Here is a 17,540-nt window from a genome sequence, read left to right on the forward strand (position 1 = left end):
AGAATAGATATCCGTTACCTTTGATCCCTGAACTCCTGGACCAAGTCAGAAAAGCATGCATATATACAAAGCTGGATCTTAGAGGAGCTTACCACTTGGTACGAGTAAAAGAGGGCGATGAATGGAAGACGGCCTTCCGCACCAAGTATGGGCTATTTGAATATCAGGTCATGCCCTTCGGACTTTGCAATGCCCCGGCCGCCTTTCAATATTTTATGAACGATGTCCTCAGAGAGCTCATAGATGTATGTGTTGTTGTTTACATTGACGACATCCTCGTTTATTCTTCATCGGAATCTGAACATCGGAAACATGTGAAAATGGTCCTCGAAAGATTGCGTCAACACAAACTTTTCGCTAAGTTGGAAAAATGTGTTTTCAACGTGACTGAAGTTGAATTCTTGGGATTCATATTATCACCTGGCGGAGTGCGTATGGATTCAAAGAAGGTCGATGCAGTTCTCAAATGGCCATCACCATCCTCCGTAAAAGGTGTGCAAAGCATGTTAGGCTTCGCTAACTTTTACCGCAGGTTTATCCCCGAATTCTCTCGAATAGAACCAGCCCATCACTGCCTTGTTAAAGAAAAACAAACGTTTTGAATGGTCTACCGAGGCGGAACAAGCTTTCCAGGATTTGAAGACTAAATTTATCTCTGCACCAATCTTAAAACACCCTCGCCCCGAACTCCCCTACATCGTGGAAACTGATGCTTCAAGCCTTGCCATGGGGGCAGTTCTATCACAAAAGGACCCGGTAACCAATCAGTTGCATCCCGTGGCATTTTGGTCCCGCAAATTCTCGCCTTCTGAAATCAATTACACGATTACTGACAAGGAACTTCTGGCTATCAAGTCTGCCTTTAAGGCTTGGCGGCATTATCTGCTGGGGGCCCGACACACCGTTACTGTGATTACGGATCACCGAAACCTGCAATATTTGAAGACCGCAAAAGCCCAATCCTCTAGACAACTCCGTTGGGCATTATTCTTTGCCGAGTTTGACTTCATAATTACCTATCGACCTGGTACAAAGAACGGTAAAGCCGATGCCCTTTCTCGGATGGGAGTGGAAGAACACTTGGTCAACCCTAAACCTGTACCAATCATTCCCGAACAAAGAATTCTGGGTGTAATCGCCACAGAATCCATAGAGGAAGTTAAGGATAAAGCCAGGCAACTTGTAACTCCAGCAGACATACAGAATTGGCATCTGCAGGGAAAGGACTTTGCAGTAAAGGACAACTTATTGTATTTCCAAGAACGATTATACCTACCCAGCACAGATTTACAGAAAAAAGTAATCTCTTGTTATCACGACTCTTTAATGGAAGGTCATCCCGGTATAGCCAAGACCTCAGAAAAGATCAAGCGCTACTTCTGGTGGCCGTCTTGGAAAAAAGATATCAGAGACTTTATAATGTCCTGTGGAGTATGCGCCCAAAACAAGAGTCAAAAGGAAAGACCAGCAGGCCTCTTACGCCCTATTGACATCCCACCTCGCCCTTGGCATACGCTTTCTATGGACTTCATCACCGATCTACCTCCATGCTCCGGATACAATACGATTCTAGTAATCGTGGACTTATTCTCCAAGATGGCGCATTTCATTCCGCTCAAAGGCTTGCCAACAGCAGCAACTCTGGCCCGAGAATTTCTCGAAAACATCGTCCGACTGCACGGTTTTCCTTCGGTTCTAATTTCGGATCGAGGTAGTCAATTTATTTCTCATTTTTGGCGAAGTTGCTGTCGGTCGGCTCAAATTGATGTGAGACTATCGACCAGTCACCACCCTCAGACCAACGGACAAACCGAGAGGACCAATCAAACTCTGGAACAGTATTTACGCTGCATGCTGCAACAAACTGAAAAAACTTGGAAAGATATCCTTTGGATAGCCGAGTATGCCTACAATAACTCTGTCCATTCGGGAACTGGGAAAACCCCGTTTTTTCTTTTGTACGGCAGTCACCCTCGAACCTCGGAGTTGGATCCCCTCCAAGATCTTGAAACACCAGCAGTAGACTACCTGCATTCTACAATCACCCAAGCCTTTAAGGAAGCTGTTTCTCACCTTCAAAGGGCTAAAGAACAATACAAGAAAGGAGCAGATCAACATCGGAAGGAAGCCCCTCACTATCAAGTAGGGGATCAAGTCTGGTTATCCACCAAATATCTATCTCTAAAGGGGCCACGCACATTCAACCCAAGATACCTTGGTCCCTATTCCATCACTACCATAGTAAACCCAGTAGCGGTCAAGTTGGACTTGCCCCCGCACATGAAGATACATCCGGTCTTCCACGTCTCTCTATTAAAACCCGTGCAACCTCAAACCCGACTAACCAAATCTCCAAAACCTATCCTAGTGGATGGAGAACTCGAGTTTGAAGTCAAAAGCATTCTGGACTCCAAGATCTCCAAATCTAAACTATTCTACCTAATTGACTGGAAAGGCTACGGCCCCCAAGAGAGATCCTGGGAACCTGCTGAATATGTCCACGCTCCTCGCCTAATCAAAAGATTTCACCGAACATTTCCTGACAAGCCAAAACCCCCGGAGAAGCCCGGTTTGGGAGGGGCCTTGAGGGGGGGTACTGTCATGATCTCTGCTTCCAAAAGGTCAGGGTTTTCCCAACTCCCTTGGAAGCAGATCCATAACCCAGGTTCCGAGTGCCAACCAGTCCCAATTGGGACCTTTTGGACCCAGTCCTGGCGCCAGTGGCACCAGGCTCATAAATATGCCCAGTCCCAGCGCTGGAAGCGCCGGGCTCATAATGCTTGGGTGGACTTACCTTCAGCAGACCATGCTGCTTACTTGCCTGCCAGTTGAGCCTCTGATCCTCTTCTGTTTGGAACTACTTTTCCTGTTGGGTGGGGCTGGAGCCACTCCCTAGATTCAGAACACTGGAACTTTTCTGGAAGGCAGGAACTCTTTTCTTACCAGGAACTCTTTTCTTACTTAGGCGTGGCTGTGGAAGGAGACTTCTAAGCACTACAGGAGGCTATTTAAACCACACCCGGTGGATGAATCTTGCTTTGCGTTATTCTGCAACCTCTGCAGCAGAACGCTCATCGTGTCTTCTGCATCCGGTCCTGGGCCTAAGGAAAAAGGCTTACCATCCTGAATCCAGTCTTCAGCAACACCTATAAAGACAAGAAAGAACAGGTTAGCATTCCGGCATCTGAAAGACAAAAGTTTACCAACTCTTCGCACGCTCCGGAGGCCTTCGGCGCTGCATCCCGCATCTGAAAGACAAAACAAGGTGAATTTAAAGACATTGGGGAACTTTAATACTCACGTGCCATTACTCCTTTCCACATCTAATCCAGTGGGTATTCCGGCACCCTGCAGCCGCTCCGAACTCGTACCTGCAAAATAAAAAGACAGTTAGAGCGCATAGTGAAGCAGGCAACAAGCGCTTACTTACGTGCTTCCAGGCGTTTCTATTCATCACACGGGCTCCATCTTCAACTCACTTCAGCCCGTCATCCGCCATCGCCGGAACCCTGCAAAACAAGAGACATCATTACTAAAGACTTTAAAGACATTTGAATGACTCGAAACTTACCGTTCGTGCAGTAAACGACGGACAGCAGTCCTCTGAAGTCAAGAGGCCTGCGCTACCTATCCAGTGAAGAAACTGGTTACAGCACCCTGCCCCGAGGCAGATGGAGAGCTCGGCATTCACTTACCTAAGACATCTTACTCTACACGTCAGGCATACAGTGCACAGAGGTCCAGCCCAAAGAGCCAACCGGGTGCTACACATCACCTTTGAAGATACGGTAGTCGCCCAGTCAAGACCGGCGCCTCTGCGAGAATCAGGTGAGCGTTACAGTTTTACTGTTTGATACCATGCCTTCCTTACAATATAAAGGAGACAAGCGCATGACAAATGTCACATGGTTTAACATTGAACGATACATGAAAGACCAAAACAAAAGGATTTGCATAACAAACATGTCATTTGGGACTATGTACCAAATGTGCCGAGATAACAAATATGGGGTCTGGTTTAAATGAAAGTGGCCAGGTTGGTTGTTGTTCACGGCGTAATCAGTGCTCTGGAGAACTTACAAAGGAAGTGTCCCTCTGGGCAGTAAAATAGTCGAAATAAAAATTCTCTGTGTTCCCCGCAAGACTGGGCTAGTCCCTTCAAATTGCTTAACGCGATAACAAAACAGCAGTTATAATATATAGAGTTCAATTGAAGCAAAGAAAATAAAATCCCAAATAAAAAGGTGCATCTCCCCATCGATCTCAAGAAAATCTCAGTCTTAAGTGTTTGTAACATCTGTGGTGATGTTCTTGTGCAGCTAGAGGACCAAAGTAAGACCTCCTCCTCCAGTGTCTCAAGAGTGCGTCGAAGCCTGGATGTTGCTCAGTACTTGGCGTGGAACTGATAAAAACCACTCCAAGGGCAATGGAAGACAGGTTAACTGCCCTAGACTGATTCTGGGTTTTGTCAGGTTTCTCACGGCTTCCCTCCCGCAGGACTTGGGTCTTTGGCTCTCTATCGTGCATATTTCTCTCCTGCACCGGTCCCCGGTTCTTCTCTGGCCAATACCTCCTGATGCTCTTCTACTGCTTTCCCTACTGGTTACCAACCTCCTAAACAAACGACTGTCAGCACTGCCTTCCAAATTCACAAACTTGGGCTAACAGCCTGCCACAATGGTGTCCAGACACCTATCTCCTTCTCACCTACTCATAGCATCTCACGCTGTTCCGGTTGTTTTCCAATGTGTTGCCCCCCTCAGTATTACCTTGATAAACTCCTGCTTCCCTAAATCTCCCTCTCCTCTCTTTTCCATCTCTCATCACTATGGGCAAACTCTTTGGGGAGCCATTCCTCCTCCATCCTACCGCCTAAATAATCTCTCCTTGCTGAGCCTTGCAGGTTTGTCTCACCCTTCTTCCCAGCTTTCTCAGCTACCAGCCCTCTGGGTCACTCTGCAGCTGGTCTCCAGTGAGATTCTCTCACCAGCTGTCTGTGGTTCTCCACTTCCAGTTCTCTGGGCATTTCCCAACCTCCTGGGTCTACTGTTCTCCGGTTTGCCTTGTCTATTTCCCCTGTTGTCTCTCCTCCGGGCTTACAGCCATTCCTTACGCCAGCCTTTGGGATTCTGTTCTGGCAACCTACTTATGCTAGCTTTGTGGGTCTCCACTCTGGCTCTCTGCTTTCAGCTAAAGCTACTTCCACATCCAGTTCTGTTCGTTTACTATTTCAGCCACTTCTGAATAAACTCTTCCTCCCCAACTCCAATAAAATTCTGGCACATGTTAGGCAGAAACCTGTGCAGTTCCCTTAGGGACCACTGCAAAAGATTTAAGACTACAGGTGTTTGACAGTAAACCCACTTGGTAGCAGTTTGCACCACACAGATTCACTTGGTAGCTGTGTCTGAGCAGTCAGACTTCCCTCAAGAAGAGTTAGACAGTATACAGAGCATACAAAATAGGTACAGAAATACAGTAGCACAAGCAAACACTGACCAGAGCTTGGGTGTAAAAGCATATAATTATTTATTTAACACACACTTATAAAACACACTACCACTAAATTGGTAAGCTAAGTTCAAAACACAATCACTATTATCATATGTACATCCCTGATTACTTGTTGGACAAGTCTTAGTTAACACCACTTATTTCCAGACAGAGGTGAGCGCTTAACGTTCGATGGCACTCCAACAAGTTAAATAAAAAGGGAGGGAAAAGCAGAATTATGGAAGTACACACACAACACTTTTTAAAGAACCACAGCAAGTTCGGAAGGCACAGTCTACTGGTGAGCAAGGAAGTTTGGGTGCCAGGCCCACTTTCAAGGGAACCAGGCGGAAGATGCCCAAGATCTGACAGTTACACAGAGTCTTCGAAGTTTGTGGAGATAGTTCGAAAAAGGTTTAGTTCAGTTCAGAAAAGTTAGCTAAGGTGTCCCAGGCTAACCCAGGTTCGAGAGACGAGGATTTAATACACCCCGTTCAATCGGCTGCAAGGGAAGCCAGGGGGAACACGGTACCTTAAATGGAGAGGATCCTCCAGCGGGGGCAGTTGTTCCTGGCAGCGGGTGCAAGTCACAGCGTCGTCCAGAGGAAGAGAAGATCTCGTCGTGGAGGAAAGATAAAGGTCGCTGCACTGCCAGGGAAGAAACCAGCCGCGGAGTTCTCCGGTACAAAGGTACTACCCTTTCGGTTCGCAGTAGTGGTGAAAACGTGGTATCCCGGTTGCCGGGGTGCTTGGCACAGGCAAGGCGGCCACAAGATGCTCCAGGAGGGCGAAAAGAAGGTAGACTAGTTATCCCCACCAGTCGAAGGAAGAAGACTCTCCGGGCTGGAGATCTCCTCTGTCGTTGGGAAAAGTGGTGAGACGGTTCAGCAGGGCTCCACCGGTGGTGTCATCGTTGCAGGTCGGCTCAGCTTCTCCCTCCTCGGATTCTTAGGTCCTGTGGCGACTTCTGAAGTTCCAGTCCCCAAAGCCCTGCTTTTATGCAGCACACCCCCATTCACTCAGCCTAGCTGTCAATCAAACATGCTAACACTTGGGCCAATCACACAAGAGTGTGACTTGAATTACCAAGGTAACTCAGTCCAGGGTGCCTAAACCCCCTCCAACACGCCCTGTGGTACCCAGACAGAGTGGCACCACTTTTGGAGGCTTCTGTGGAGAAGCCCGCCAAAAAGTGGAACAAAGGGCCCGACTTGGGTTGGAGTCACAGAAGAGAACACAAACGCCATTTTAGAATCGAGTTCTGGCAAAAAAACACCAACCGACGAATGAATATTAAATAAATAAACCGGCGGTATGTTCGAGGCTATAAGAATTAAATAATTAAAGTTGGTTGCCTCGAACAATCGGAAAATCCCATAGAGATATATTTGCGGTCAAATATAAAAAGTAGTATCCAGTGCCACCAGCCAAAACTCGATCAGGGGGGACAGAGACGTGCCCCCTCGAACAACAGACCCCGGGGCAATCGAATTGCCCCGACCAGTACGTCCACAATATGATGGTTTGTACTGGTTTCTGTTCATAATTTGGGACTAGCAAAGCCAATGGTGACTTTACATGCCCTGGGAGACAGTAGTCAGTCCCAGGGTATGGAGTCTATGTTGGGGGGTCGCTACGACACCCCTGGGTTAAGGCACTGAGGGTGCTGTGTAACCCACATCAAAAAACCACGAGACCCTATGGAGTAAAAGACCCCATAGCCCATAAAACACATGGAAAGTTAAAGGAACACCTCAAATCATGTCTAAGAGTGGGAGTAAAAGAATCTCACTCTTAGCAGGTGAGAAAAAAATAAACCCCAAAAATCCAGCAAAGCTGCTGGGGGACTCACTAGGTTTGGGAAACTAGCCTTACAGAGAATTCTAACTAACAGCACATGCCTGGCCTTTATAGGGCTTTGACATTGGCTTTCAGCCTCCATCTAGTGAACGGTGACCCATGTGTGTTAGCGGACATGGGGATACTCAACCACCCATGATGATGGATTCCAGTTTGACATGGAGACTTGAGTCGGCAATTGACTCCCTGATTTCCTGTCCCAATTCAGTGAATGCCACCATCCAGGTCACGTACGGACTTTGTCACAGTTGCCAAAGCCTAGTTTGCATGCATTCACATGCACCAGTAAGTCATTGTTTATCTGTGGTCTGGAATAAAAGGCCACGGTTTGTCCATATAGCCACCATAGTTTTATCTCCACGAAATACACAGCACTTAATTAACCATACTACTTTGAGATTGCCCAAGGTCGTTAAATTGCAGGAAGTCCTGGCATGTAGCACCACCTAAACGCGACAATATCATAACATTACACTGAATAGACAGCAGCTTGCAGTTACTTGTAGGAAACACATGCTCGATCCATGGTGCTAAAATCTAAACCCTATGTAGTAGAATAAGGCCAGCATTCACTTCCTATGTTAAATCACCATTTTAATTTTCTTGTAAATTTATCAGAAATAAATGAATGCACGCCATATTTAGCAAAGGTTTTTTTAATGCAGAGACTCTGCCGTGTCAACTGGTTGAGCGGGTCAAATGTTACAGTTGAAGGGGTGAAGAAAATAGTCATGCATGCTCACATACAATTGATAGTGGTCTCTACAGAAAAGTACAGAAAAGCCAAAACGAGCCTGCAGGTCTTTTTGGTATGGTATGTCACACCTGAAACTTTAAATAAAACATCACTTGTAAACACAGATCATTATCGGTTCAGTATGAAGTTCCTCAGTAATTGTATGATCCATCTATTGTATTGACTTTTCAGTAATTGTGATATAATATGCATCTTTTACATTTTTATTAGAACGAAGAATTCACTGAAACATTTTAGCTATATTGCTGCTATTGCACTGTGTGATGCAACAATGGCAAGTAAAAATATACTTCCACAAACACAAACCTACCACTGACATTTTCGGTAAGGATGAGATGAAATAGCTGCGCAAAGGCGTCAACATCCTTATTCAGCCAAATATCTGAAAGGCAAGCATCCATTTCCTTTATCAACCAAGGCTCGAGGCAATTTACATCTTTTTCAGTCTGAAAAAAAGTAATGTTTGGAAAATAATTAATCGATGGCAATACATGTACACTTCTTTTGTTTACAATCCAATACCCCGGTTACATTTCAATTCGATTTCAATTATACAAACAGTTCCAGTTGGTTCATAGCTTGAAATAATTGTTACCAATTGTGATGACTGGTGCCAGAAAATTAAGACTGATAATCACATTAACTGTAACTGAAATGACTGAACATTAGCCAAAAATAAGACATGAATTGAATCACTCTGGTTCCCAAATTAAGAGGACAACATTGGCAAAAAAATGCAGTCGCAATTTTTGTATTTGTATTAATTAGCTTGAAGTAAGATAAGGCTTCAAATCAGAAACCTATTACAATAGGAAACGCAACAGGTGGAACAATACTGTTACCAGGTGCATTACAACAGTAGGATGGGGTGAGTACAAGCTCCAATTCTATTGAGAAACGCACTATTAAGACGCCACAATAGAGGAAAACATGTTTTGGCTAAGGCAGTGTGTTTGTGTGTAAATTGGGATGAGGCATACAAAAGGGGAGTGAATATATAGGGTTGGGGAGGGCATAATACAGTATTTTTGTATAATGTTTTAGTGATGTGTTATGTCAATATTTGTAAATGTTTGTGAATTGTGATATATGATTTGTTTTACTTTTTATTTGTTTATAATCAGATAGGTGACCACTTTTGCTAATAAAATAAGGGTCATATTAGTGATGAATCAATCATTTTATTTTCAAATATTCCCTAAATTAATTATTGGGATATGGAGTACCAGTAGAATGTTTACATTTAGTGATTTATTAATCTGTGAATAACATAGTGTGAAGACCCAGGGGTCTAACCTCTCTCCCTGGCTCTTCAATCAATACCTGGCACCCCTCGCCCACCGCATTGCTGCTCTCTGTTCAAATTTCAGTGCTATGCGGATGACACTGATCTCGTTTTCAGGCTCACCTCTGCCACCTCCTCTCCCTCATCTCTGTCTGTCTGCAATCCAGGAGTGGTGTGCCACCAACGACCTCTGCCTCAATGCCAGTAAGACAGAGATCCTTCTCATCGGCACTCCTACACCTTCCTTTCCTGGCACTCTCAGGCCAGTCTCCCTTGGTCCTCTTCCTGCTCCAACCTGTAGGCTAAGAACCTCAGGGTCATCTTCAACTCCACACTTTCCTTTTCTCCACACATCTCTGATGTCTCTACGAAGTCACACTACCAACTGCACACCCTCAGGGGTATTCTTAATTTCCTCTCCTTCCCCAGAAGCTCACTGTCTCTAGGGCTTTGGTCCTCTCTAGGCTGGACTACTGCAACAGCCTGTTTCTAAATCTGCCTGCCACTACTCTCCGCCCTCTGCAACTCATCCAGAACAGGACCGCAAGACTTGTCCTTGGCTTGAAGCCCAGGGATCGTACCCCTTCTTGTCTGTTTCTCTTGGAGCACTGTTTCGCTCCCTTTTCATCAAGACTTGGCTGGTGGCAGTGGTAACCACCCTATTTTTCATACCGCGGTTATTTTAAATAACCATGGTATTGTTTTAGGTAATTTTATTAGCCTCGAACATAAACCCGCTTGACCAAGTATATTTTATTTCGACTCCGGCTGGGTGTATTCGCCATTTCTTTTTGTTAAAGTCTTTCTCATGTTTTACTCTGCGTGCTAAACCAGGTTTGGTCCCTTTGTTCGCCGTCTTTTCGCGGGCATCTGCACAGAAGCCCTCCTTAAGGCGCCTGAAAGTCTGGGTAGGCAGGATGTGAGGGAGGGGTCTTATGACCCCTGCCAGGGGTTACCTTGGTAACCCAAGTCGCACTCCTGTTTGATTGGCTGGGTGACTGTCCTTGCTAGGACAGCCACCCTGCTGTGTGATTGACAGCCAGGCTGTATGAATGGGGGAAAACTGCATAAAAAGCAGGTCTCTGGGACTGGAAAGGCAGTCACCAATGGAACGAAAGAACCAACGAGGAGCTGACAGAAGAGGACCCCTACAACGACTGAACCGCCGGTGAAGCCCTGCTGCAGGTCCGAATCCTCAGAATCCAACGACAGAGAAGATCCACCAGGAATCTTCTTCCCTTGAGCTGGTGGGACCAACCAGTTTGCACAAACTTCAAGCCAGGACCCCTCCTCTGGTCGAATTCGCTGTACAGAGCTACAGTAGGCCGGATAGCCAGGAAGGTCGGACCCTGCTTGGGTTTTAAGGAGCACACCTTTTATTTGTTGCTTTGCTATGCTGCTGGTTTCTTCCCTGGGTAGTGCAGGACCCTCCAGTCTTCCTACTTCTTGTCAGTCCGACAGTCGCTTCAGGATCCGCGAGCCTGCAGGAACCACCAGGAACATCCGCCTTAGCTACAGCTTCCTCTCTGTTTTAAGGTACTGTGCAAATCCGGTTGTTCGTTTTGTTCAGCTGCGGTGAAAGTGTTTGAAATTTTCTCCAATCCGAGGGCTTGTCCTTCTCGTCTCTTTGAACTAACTTTTCTGTCAACCAACCTCGTCCGGAACCCGTGGCACGAACTTTACCGCGAACTACCCTGAACCGTGTGATCTTGAGCAAAAGACTTTTGACCTAGTGACTTTGGCCCTAAGCCTTTTTTCCCCGATTCTATCATTGTAGTTCCTCTTGCTCAATTGACCTGAGTACATACCTCTTGGTGTGGTTCAATTTCTATTAACTTTATCTTTCCCTCCCTTTTAAATTGCTGGAGTGCCATTTTGCTCCCACATCATTTTGTGAGCTTAACTTGTCTGGAACTTATTGGGAGTGGTGTGGTGTATTAGGAGTGTGATTTTTAAACTGCTTTATGATAGTGAAATTTTATATAACTAAAGAGTAAATAAATGCATATTCTTTTATTTGGAAACCTTGAGTCGGTGTTTGTTTGAATCACAGTAATTTCTGTCCTTTGTGTAACTATTTGATACTGCTCACTTACTCTTGAGATCAGTCTGGCTGCTCAGCCATCGCTACCACTTTAACTGTGTAGTACAGGCTTGTGCCAAAGGTGAAGCTTTGTACTGTCACTTGTAGTCTTAATTGTGTGTGGTGTTCCCAAAGGGTACTGCATATAATTCTGCCTAACACTCTACACCTCCAACTCCCTCAGGATCAGTCGCTTCTCCAACCAACAAGTTGGTGGTAGATCTCTTTCCTCGGCCGGGGCCTCCCTGCCTCTCTGAAGCTCGAGGAGAACCATCTTCAGTTCCGGAAGCACCTCCATCTTTGCTTCTGCCTTCTCTCTTCCTCTCCCCTGCTGATCTCTGTCTGTTTCTGCACTGGGCTCCTGGCTACCCTCTGTATTCAGGCCCAGATCCCAGCCCACCCATCTGCATACCCGCATTGCAACCCTTTCACTTGGGTCTGAATCTGCAACCCTACAGTCCCCTTACCTGCACTTATCAGACACCCATTGTTTGCGCCGAATTACTGCACTTGCCACCTATTGGCCGCACTACCTGTTATTTCATCATGTGTTCTGTACTTTCCACTCCTCCACTGCCCCCTGCACTTTCCCCCTTTCCTCTCCCCTGCACTTGCGCATTCTCAATGTCACGGGGCCTAGTAAGATTGTTGTTTTTTTCCTCCCTGTAACCTTCCCTTGCCTCGTTACGCCCTGAAACATATGTGTATGGGTGCGATATAAATAAACTATCATATCATAGTGCTGTATGAACATTTTCCGACAGGAACAACTTCTTGTGTATTTGTTTAGATTATATGTAGAACCTAAGCAGATCTGAAGGAAGCTGAAACACCCAAGCCAACATTTGACGACTCGGGTAGGAGCGAGCCATCCAAGTCAAAAATAAGAATCTATTTTGTAATATGTTTTTAGAAGCACACATGTGCTATTCAAATTAAATTAATAAATACAATTACTCAAAGAGGTGCCAGGAAAGGCATTCAATGAAAAGCACTTTTTGAGGATTCCTAGTGAGAAATACAAGTGAGCATTGTTAGAATTTTGAGAGGTCCTAGTGAGAATACAAGGGAGCATTGTTTTCCCAAGACCTACATTATAGGCCCACCAAGAGAGGCCTACCTTTGATTATTGATCAAGACTAAAACACTTTATACATGTAAAGCGTGGAGACAGTACAGCACTACACCTTTTAAGCATTCAAATTGCAAACAAAGAAATGTGTTGGAGTAAGACACAATTGCATTGCAAACCAATGTATAGTATGCATGGTTATCAGAACGTTAGAGATTGTTTTTAATAAAAATATTTTATTATATAGCAACTGGGTATTCTTGTAACTCATTCAAAACAGATACCAGTGTGTCTCAGCTAAAATGGATATATGTGTTGTTAATAATATGTACACGTAAGTATCCTAAAACAGGCTGTTCCCCAGCATCAAAGTGAAAGCCTGAAAGAACAGCAAAGTACAATATGCAAAGAATAGGAAACGGAGACAGAGAAAACTCAGAATCATGACAGTGTATCTTTTTTTTTATTGACAACTCGATAAAGCAAGATTTTACAATATGGACCCTCAATTACTTTTTCTCTGAGCAGAGCTCCCAGATACGTCAAGCAGACAAATTGAAAAATAGGAAGTGTTTTTGGTTTTTAAAAGACTTCGTAATCCTAGCCTTTCAATGAGAGCTATTCTTCTTCGAGGGCAAGAGGTCAAAATCACCAAAAGTGAAATTCACATCACAGTGGGGGGACAGTGTGCTGAAGTGTGGGGGAAGTGTATATGGGGGGGTCAGTGTGTATGGCGAGTGTGTTGAGGCACTGTATGTGTGTATTAAGTGTCTGGGCTCAGAATGTGTGTTAGAAGTGTGCATGTGGAGACAGTGTGTGTGTGTGGGTGTGTTCAGGTACAGTGAGCCTGGGTGTGGGGGACCTGTTTTTGTGAGGGGCAGCGTGCATGTTGGAAACAAGTGTCTGCATGGATAGTGTGTGTGGGGCTAGTGCGTGTATGGACAGTGTGTGGGGGCAGGGTTAGTGTGTAGTGTGTGAAGGCATCCTGAAGGACACAGACAACAGATTCAGAATTCAAAACAAATGGTTTTATTAACTTAAATGTCAGGATGGAAAAAGGCCCAACTTGCCCTATGCTGAGGTGGGATATCCCTACCTAAAACTAAGGAAGGTCTGAGTCAAAGAGTTCAAATGAAGAATCAGTCTGCATCCAAAACATATACTTGCCCTCACAAAATCTGCCTCATCTGTCAGGGAATGCGGCCGTCTGTGCACACACCTACTATTGGCGGCCAAGATAGCCCTTGCCCGTCTCTGGAAGCATCCCGAGGGCCCCTCTATTCCGCTATGGTGGGCCAAGTGTTGGGATATTGTCACGGCGGAAAGAGTTGCGGGTCTTCGCCTGGGCAACCTTACTCCGTTCCAAAACGCATGGGGCCCATTTATGGACTATGCGGACCGCTTCCTGGCCCTAACTCTAAAGCCGCCTAGCGCCCGCTGGCTGAGCTGATTTGCACATGGAAGCGCTCCGCTTTAGCTAAGAGACAATCCCCAAGGCCAGCGATTTGTCAGTCAAGCACTACCGTGATGGATTTCTGGGCTGATTTCTCCTGCTCTTTCTTGCACTATCTTCCCATATTCATCTTATCACCATAATGAATTGTGCCTTACATGCTTGTGTCATTTCTGTCTGTCTGTTTATGCGTTGTTTGTTTTCCCCTGTTATTGATTAATAATGAATAAAATGTCTATTTTGAAAAATAAAATATCTGCCTCATCACGAGTTTGGTGGTATTCGGCAAATTTCCTGCCGAGCGCTATTTGCCCTAACGCCATGCTGCTTGGCGGAAAGTACGTCAGATCACGCCCACAGGGACATGGCGTTAACGCAAATAGCGCTTGGCGTAAACAGCCGGAACGGGAAATGAAGCGGCAGCCATTTTGAAACCTTTTTGGAAATCACAATCCGCCAAAAATCACAGCCCCTGCAAGCCATCCACTCCTGTAAACATTGCAAAATGTCTCAGGAATGCAACAGGGGCAAGTCAGCCCTGGACAGGGTGAGAAAACCAAAGTTTACTAACCAGAGGCTAGCCATACTGGTGAAGGAGGCAGTGGCCCATCAGGAAGCGCTGTATGGCCCACGTTGAGCACAGATATGGAGACAAATCAGCCAGAGGGTGTCTGCGGTGGGCCGTGTGCCCAGGGATGGGGAGGGCTGCCGCAAGCACCTGAATGACTTGCTGGTCCAAGTACGTGGCCTACTCTCCCAGCATAGGAGTGCAAAAATGGTGACTGGAGGAGGGCAGGCACCACCAGCGCTCACCCCCTGCGAGGAGAAGATCCCAACACTCATCGATATGGGCACCATTGAGGGAGTCAGAGGAGCGGAGGCTGGCACCGGTACACAGGAGGCTGCAGGTGAGACCCACCCCCTAAAAATGCATGAACCTGTAAGGGCCACGCCTCCAGACCCTGAGTGAATGTATGTGCATGCAATGTGCGTGAGGCACCGCAGCCACCCATAACTGACCCCTCGTCCCACCGTACCGTACTACCCCCTTGTCCACTGTGTACGTACAATACATCAACACAAGGCCCAGGGGAAAGACATCCATGGCCATGGCACAGCAACGTGATATTTGAGTGTAGATGAAACCCCCCAGCAATATGGGAGCAGTTCACCCCCAGCAGACATCTGTAGATGTCACGCCAACATGTCCAAGCACTGTCCCTCTCCAGTACCACGTTCCTCCAATCAAAACATGGGGAGTCACCAAAATGCTGTGGCCAAGCATGATTGAAACTGTTTCCAAATCCACTGTAAGGCAGGATATGCATGATACAAATCTAAGCTGCCCTAAACTCCTACCACACCCTATGTACTCCACATTCACGCAGCGCTCATCACAGGCCGGTGATGAAGGTGAGGAGGCAACAACATCCAGCCGCATGACCCGGCGCGCTTCCACCAGCACCACCACCATGCAAAGGGGCCGGGCAGAAAAAACACGACGGACACATCCAACGTCACCCCACTGTAGCCCAACCAGAGGGGTGCAGCGTCCACAGGGCCGCAGGGCGACAGCGCCTCATACACCATATGCCACCACGGGCACCAATGATGTGGAGGGAGACATCAGTGGGTCTGATTCTGATGAGGGCCACACACCCACAGCTGCACGACGCACTGCACTGCTGTCGTCACCCAGCCTCAGTGTTACACAAGAGTTGGCCACACCCCAGGGTAGCTGTTACACTCACCTGGTCTCTGCGGAGGTGTTGGGGCACGGTTGCAGCCCTCCCTGAACTTGAATCACCCCCTTCAGGCCTCTCCCTCAGTAGAAAAGCTGTGAGCGGTGGTACTTGGTGATACTGCTGCTGTGAATTATGGAAGATAAGCTCCCTGTCCTGCTACTTCTGGCAGGGGCGCGTCAAATGGGATCTAGTTCCTTCACTGATCCCTGATAAGGATTAGTCCAGTCCAGCTGCGACTATGCTTCTCCTTATGATTTAAGTCCTTCTTGAGGTCTTGTGATGCTGTTAGTTCTGTTTAATGTCTTTATATGTTGCTCCTATTTATGCCCGCAATAATGTCTCTCTTCTGTTTTCTTCCCTTAGATAGAAATGCGGCCTCAGTACAGCTGTGAGACGCAAGATGCGGCCGGATGGAAGATGGATGTTACCGTGATGTTCAACAGCAGGTAAGTGATGGTTTAAGGAAAGCATGAAGCATGGCGAAGCACAACTTTAAACTGACTGTTTTTTCGATGTCTAACCTTGTCTTCTGTTTTTCCTTGCAGGCGCTGCTGTCGACGATGGAGCGTGTCGTGCTGCGGGGCCAAGATGAAGCTTCGGCGTTCCGGAAAGTGTAAAGATGAATACGTGGTTCACCGAAGAGATGTACAGTTAAGAACAGCTTCCCTCAGTTGGTAAGTATGCTGGCAGGAAGCAGGATTCCAGGAAGCATTCAAAGGTAAGTCTGACCTCAGGCGACGGTGAGCGTTACGCTGCTTGCAAGTGCAGAATAACGTGAAGCATCTGTCTTGATAATCGGGGAAGCTCATATAGCTGAGATCGTGGGCACGCCCATTATGGCCGGCTTACCAGCCACACCCTGCCACTCCTAGAGAGTGAGCAAGTGCGAAGGCAATCCATTAGCAGCCACACCCAAGAATACACTTGGGGCTGCTTAATGGATGGAATGTTAAAGGTTAATGCATCTGAAGTGCTATGTCCATAGTAAAAGCTTTTTGGTGTTAAATGGATGTTCTTGTTTACTTTTGTTCATAAGCCTGGTGCCAAAGCCTGGTGTCCACCCAGGTCTCCTGTGCATGCAACCCCTGCATGCCTGTGCCCCTGACTTCATGACCATGACAGTAGCCCAGAGCATGCGCCAGTGGATGCACACATGCCACATGTATGGGTGCGTCAGGCCCGCACACCAGAGCCAGATGTGGACACACCATCCTATGGCTCCCATGGGGAGAGTCGCTCTCACCGCAGCAACCCCATCAGAGGTGGCACCATGCCCCCCAACAGCCCCCCTCCGAACCCAGGCAGAGCCGTCAGTCCGATCCCCAGCACACCTGAGAGACCCAATGTTAGGGGAGCAGCAGTGATGGCGCGTCTGGATCTGATGGAGGCCCGACAGCGGCACATTGAGGAAATGTCAACAGAACACACACGCCACATCAAGGCTATCAGCCGTGCAATACGGAATGCTGCAAAGTCGATGGCACTTGACAATGCACGGACCCGTAGAGTCGTGGAGGGCTGCACAGCAGCCCTGACAGGTTTTGGTAAAAGGGTACGGGAGCAGTGCAACGTCCAATCCGCACATGGCGAGCAGATGCAGGAGGCGAACAATCTGCTCTGCCAGCAGCTGCAGGTCTCTGGAGCAATACCATCTGCCTCAACCATGCCCATTGAGGGATCTCTGGAGGCATCAGCCAGGCGACGTCCCCTGCAAAATCTCACCCGCCGTTCATCGGAGGGACCCGGCTGTGGAAAGTGGCCACGTCCATCCTAGGTCCACATGTCAGTTGTG

At 47.0% G+C, this 17,540-nt stretch overlaps 1 protein-coding gene across 4 annotated transcripts in view; it reads right to left on the reverse strand.

Annotated features, from left to right (window-relative positions):
- Positions 1 to 17,540, reverse strand: part of YTHDC2 (YTH N6-methyladenosine RNA binding protein C2) — a 2,707,399-nt gene that overhangs the window by 1,540,821 nt on the left and 1,149,038 nt on the right. For all 4 annotated transcript variants that reach the window (XM_069625524.1, XM_069625523.1, XM_069625522.1 and 1 more), the window contains exon 11: positions 8,421 to 8,556. In XM_069625524.1, coding sequence (XP_069481625.1) covers positions 8,421 to 8,556 — 136 coding nt within the window. The remainder of the gene's footprint in view (positions 1 to 8,420; positions 8,557 to 17,540) is intronic.

This window comes from Ambystoma mexicanum, chromosome 6p (genome assembly GCF_040938575.1).
Source record: "Ambystoma mexicanum isolate Mex_15411 chromosome 6p, UKY_AmexF1_1, whole genome shotgun sequence".
In the NCBI taxonomy this organism is placed as follows: Eukaryota; Metazoa; Chordata; class Amphibia; order Caudata; family Ambystomatidae; genus Ambystoma; species Ambystoma mexicanum.